This window comes from Hipposideros armiger, unplaced genomic scaffold (assembly GCF_001890085.2).
Source record: "Hipposideros armiger isolate ML-2016 unplaced genomic scaffold, ASM189008v1 scaffold_2564, whole genome shotgun sequence".
NCBI lineage: Eukaryota > Metazoa > Chordata > Mammalia > Chiroptera > Hipposideridae > Hipposideros > Hipposideros armiger.
Window position 1 is genome coordinate 2,947 of NW_017733884.1, and position 5,426 is coordinate 8,372.

The 5,426-nt window shown below is 50.2% G+C and overlaps 1 protein-coding gene across 5 annotated transcripts in view; it reads right to left on the minus strand.

Annotated features, from left to right (window-relative positions):
* TREM1 (triggering receptor expressed on myeloid cells 1) overlaps window positions 1-5,426 on the minus strand; it is a 21,218-nt gene that overhangs the window by 2,940 nt on the left and 12,852 nt on the right. For 3 of the 5 annotated variants that reach the window (XM_019634992.1, XM_019634991.1, XM_019634990.1), the window contains exons 3-4: window positions 4,108-4,461; window positions 338-539 (exon numbers count right to left, since the gene is read on the minus strand). In XM_019634992.1, the coding sequence (XP_019490537.1) occupies window positions 338-539; window positions 4,108-4,461 (556 nt within the window). The other 2 variants (XM_019634994.1, XM_019634993.1) reach the window with 2 other exon arrangements.

Here is a 5,426-nt window from a genome sequence, read left to right on the forward strand (position 1 = left end):
CTCACTCAGTGCTTTTTCCACTACACCGTTAGGCCCTGGGCTTGGCTGAGGTCCACTGCAATTCAGCAAAGATGCCATTTCCCTCTCCTTCCTCCTTTGGCAGGCAAGGAAACACACAGGGTGGCCTGGGGAGAGTGGCAGCCTCACCAAAGCCTCCTCCTCACGCTAGCACCGCCCCCTTCCTCCCCTGGGAGGTTCCACCAGACTGAGGTGACTCAGGTCTGCGCCTGTGCCCCACCCTTCCTCACCCTTCACTCCCCACATCCTCTCAGCACATGGACTGGAAACCAAAGGGCTTCGTGTGCAAACCAGCGGTCCAGAGACCTGAAAGCCATACCTGATGACATCTGTCTTATGTGTGGGGTTGACTTCGAGGCCAGGAGAGGAGAGGCTGGCAGTTGTCATGGGCAAGAGTGGCGTCTCAGTCCTGGGGCTGGTGGGGAGCTTGCTCTGGGTGTTGAAAGTGAGAGGAGGAAGGGTGGAAATCTGAGCCAATCCCCGGGAAGGATTCTTGTCTGAGGCAGGGGTACTTGAATGATCTGCAAGAAGACACATTGAATGGATGTTTGGATGGATGATGGATGGATGGATGGATGGAGGGGTGATGGATGGATGGATGGATGGATGGATGGTAAGATAAATGGAGCTGAGGAGGGAAATGAACATGGCCATTCATGAAGCAAGGTTTCCTTTTGCTACATACCTTCTCCACACAACTCCTGGGTCACTCAGCACTGAACTTTCACTCTTCCATTCAAAGGGCAAGGGGACGCTTTTCCTGCTCCCCACTGACTGAAGGACAAAGCCCACAAGACTCCGTGGCATTCAAGGCTCTCACAAGCTGAACTGATGGTCCCGCTTCAACCTTACCTGTGTCCTCTCTACTCAACCAGACAGTCCACCCTTTTAGCCAACACACTCCATGTGTGCGCTCCCATCACCTGTCCCTGGCATGGCGGCCAACCCCTCTTCTGCGTTTATTACTCCTCTGCTACCTTCAAAGTTTCTCCTCCTCTACGAAGTGTTCTCTATACCCACTTCCAGCCCCAACACCCCAGCAACTCTGGGTAGAGAAACACTTCTGTCGATCCCATTCCTTTAACCCCAAGAAAGAGGCTGCTCATTGCTCAGATTCGATTCACACCTGGGCCACGTTTTCTCAGTGATGCCTTGTCATCAGGAGTAGAATACGCCTCTGTGGTCTTAGCTCCCCAACCCCAATTCCTGTCCTCTGAGGCTGGTGGGTGGAACATCGGCTGCCTTAAAATAGTAACATTCAAGGCTTGCTTGAAGGCTTCGGGATAAAAGTAGAAGTGAAGCACATCCTGCCTGCTGGGGTTCAGGACCCCGCCGGTCTGCCCGGAGCAGGAGCGGTCCTCTTTCTAGTCCAGCTTGGCTCTGAATAGACCACATGCGGAGCACGAGCCATGGGCCCCGGCTAATCCCAAAGTATTATTCTGCTTTGCCGTGGCCTCTGTGCACTGACTTTCATTCACACACAGGTTACACTGAATCCAGATTGCCCTGTAGAGTCGGTTCTCTTTGGTGGGTGCCACATTTCAGAGGAGATAAAAAGCTGTTGAGGGCCTTGACTGACACCGGGCCCCTACTGAGAGCCCAGAGATGCTTCATGAAGATGGGACAGCATACCCTGTGCTTGCCAGGCTGTCGTCCCAACCTGGCTGGCTTAAATCTGAGCGGGAGAGGGACCTCCAAGATGTTTGGAACCACTTTTCTTCTATAAGCTGAGCAGCTCTCTCCCGAGTTCATTGCCATGAGACAGTACTCTATTTGGGGGATAAAAGTTCACGGCATCCTAGAAGGTGAAAGGTGAAAGGAGCATTCAACACTATCCAATCTAACCTCCCCAAGGAAGAGGGTGGACAGAAAATGCCCAAAGTCCCTCAGCAGAATGCAGCAGAGCCAGCGCTGGGACCCACATCTCCTGACTCCACCGCTGCTCTCAGCCTTCAGAGTCTTGTCCAGTGAGCCTGGACGAGTTTTCCAGCTCAGCACCCACGTCTACCCAGCCCACCGCAGTCAAGTGGCCTGCTCGTCATGCCCACAACAAGTCCTGCTCTCGCTTCTGACGCATCGTGAAGCTTGTCCATCAGGCAGGGACAACATGGCCTACCTTCTCTCTTTTAAATTCCCATTTCAAGCCTTTCTTCCTATAGTATGCTTGGGTGGACAACATCCATCACCTCTGAATATCATCACATGATGTAAGTTTCTTTCTGTGGTTATCTGCTACCGTGCCCCCTCCCCACACCTGAAAAAGTAAAGACAAAATAAGGAAGGATTCCCCACAATTTATTGAGGGAAAGTCTGTTTATCTCTGGGCAGGCCCAGCATAACTCCAGAAAGAAATATTCACTCATTTGTTTTAACCTAACTAAAAACAGTCCTTGGGTGCCGTTTCCTCTCCATGGAACCTCAGTATTACCGCACGCGTCCTTTCCAGAGGATTATCATTGTTCCTTCGGGAGACGAATAAGTCCTTTGGGCAGAAACAACCTGTACTAGACTCAGTTTCCTAAGACACATTAGCCTAAGATTTTTCCAATTAATGGAGAGAAGGAATATGAAGCCACTGTCCAAACCCCACTGCCTGTTATTGGTGATTTGATGAAAATAATTATGTTTACATTGATCCTGTGTGAAAGTTGATGTTGTTCTCATTCAAGCCTGTGGGCTCAGTCATTCTCAATTATCTCTCTTGTTGTCTTTGTTAAGACTTGACGTGAAAGAGCCAGGCAGCTCTTGAATGATGGATTCAGACCTGGGGGCCTAAGCTGTCTACTGGAGTGGACAAACTCTGTCAAGGATAAATATAAGGCCTTTGTTTCTCTGACCTTAATAAATACAGAGAAACCCAGAGAACTGGAGCCATTGGAATGTCACAATGGAGAAAGCCTAGACTAGGGTGACGAACCTGCTCAAGGTAACTGAGTGAGTCCAAGGTAGAGAGGGAGTGAAACTCCAGGTCAGGGCACTTTCCATGATCCCACCACCGCCCCACTTACCTTTGTAAAGAGCAACAGTTGTAATATGTCCACATGTACAGGCACTAAGACGAAATTTAATAAAATGCTCCTGAGTAGAGGGCAATGAAACCAATTCACGGACTGCGTAAATCGCTTGCAATCAGCCTGTTAGTTACTGGGTGTCGCTGGATGTTCCTAAAGAACTGGGTGGAGGGGACGGAGGGGGGTTTCTAATAGGTGGGCTCAGCAGCTTCCTTGCAGTCCTGCCTACAGCACTGTCCTTTTGTTTGGTCAACTCTTTATTTCCAGACACTGCTACGAAGTTCAACTTCAGCTTAGGCCTGGCCTGATATTCGCATACTCAGGAAGTTAGCAGGGAAGTGGACGAGCAGTGCCCTGTGTGGTGAAGGCCTGCCCACCTCACTGACTCGAGACGTTTATTGAGAAGCTTGACACAGAAGTGTTGGGCTCCACCTTCCTAGCTGCATCTCGCCATGTGGGTAGACAGGCTTTCCAATGAAGGAGGGAGAGAATTGGCGGTGCCCCCACCAATGAGAGCAGCTCAAGGTCAATGGGAGGCCCTGCGTTTGCTGTCTAATATCTATTCCTCATCTGCTTCTTTTCAATCCCTTGAGAAAGGGGACAGTTGTTACTGGCCACACCGGGCCCACTTCCTGGATGCACCAAGGACAATGCAACCAGGTGGGTCTCTGTGCCCCGCATCGGCTGAAAGACATAGTGAATGACATAGCCCTTGGGGCGCCTTCCCATGTACGATGGAGACAGACAGAAGCAACGCTGGGCACGTGGTCCATGTTTCGTTATCCTGTTCCTCTCGCATGCTCTCTGCCATAGAGCGAGAGGAGTTTTGAGATCACCTAGTCCAACTTTCTTGCCTTAACAGGTGAGAAAACTCAGGCCCAGAGGGGAGCTATGACTTTCTCAAAGCCACAAAGAGAGAGAGCGAAAAGCCTTGGGGCTCCAATTTCGGGTGGAGAGATGTCCCCGTGACTCTGTGCTGTCTCTCCAAAGCAGCCCTCACAGCAGATGGGACCGGGGCCTGGGGCTGAGTACTCACCCTCCACAGCCCTTCCCTGTCTGGGCTCTCACTGCTGCTCACCTCTGCACTGTACCAGCCGAATCCGAGGAAACAGCTCTTTGGGCTTCTGAGGTGAGAGGTCAATCACGCATTGGTACAGCCCCAAGTCCTGCCTCTGGAGCCCTGTCACTGTGACAACCAAGCCGCCATTGGTGGGATCATCCTCCAGCAGGTATCTCCCAGCCCGGGCCCAGTTTCGGTCCGTGTATTTAGTGGTCGTGCGCACCAGTGTCTCAGCGGGGCCTTGGCTCCCCACTCGCTGCCAGGCCTTGAGGCTGGTGGCATACAACATGATGTTGTAAGTACAGACTGCGGTCAGGTTCCTTCCTTCTAGTAGGCATATTTCGTCCTCCTCTTCACCTACGGCTGGGAAACCTAGAATAAGAAGTCAAAGTTTGGCACTGAGCAAAGGTTCCTCTCACCATCCCCACATCCACAAACCGCTCTGCAGAGACAAGAGCACAGGCGAGAGTCTTAGTAGCCGTATCGAGCATTTAGGAGTCATTTAGGATTTCTGTACATTCTTGTGAAAAGGTTCAGCAGTTTCGGCAATTACACATATATGGAGCAAATGAGGCAAAATATCAATCATGGTTCAATGTTTGAATCTAGCTGAGGAGTTCACGGTGCCTTTTCTATCTCTATTTTGTAGAGCAGAAAATTTTCATAATAAAAAGGTAAAAGAGTAAAAGAGAACTTAACCAGTTTTACCACCTGTATTCTATTCTACTTGGGGTTCCCCAGGCATGTCCCTTGCTTTCAAGTCTACGGTACTGTAATACTAGCTCCTGGTGTCACCAGGCCGAATGCTTCTTCCCACTCCTCTCTACCCATATCCGTCCCATTGGATCCCAGATGCAGTGTACTGAACAGTTCCAGCTACCGCTAATCTCTTTCTCCCCTCAACGCTCAATACCATTGATCACCCTACACCTGGTTACATCACCATCATCATCGTCGTCGTCGACGTCATCCATTGTAACTTTTATTAAGCACTTACTCAGCCCTAAATACTGAGCCACGTATTTTACATCAGCCTGCTGTTTAAGTCTTAGGACAACCGTCTGCTATAGGTACCATTTACAAATGAGTACTTCTGAGTGGGTACTGTTTACAAATGAGGAGACTGAGGCACAGGGAGATTAGGGGACCTCTTAAGGTCACATCAGTAGAAAGTGGAAGAAATGGGATTTGAGCCCAGCTCTGTCTGGTTCCAGAACCCTTACCCTCTTTTCTTCACTCCCTCTCTGGGCCTTGGTAGAGTGACTTCTGTCTTTATATTGTCACTTGGCCCTTTTGTCATCATTTACCTTTCCCTCTACTAATGCTCCTCCACCTCA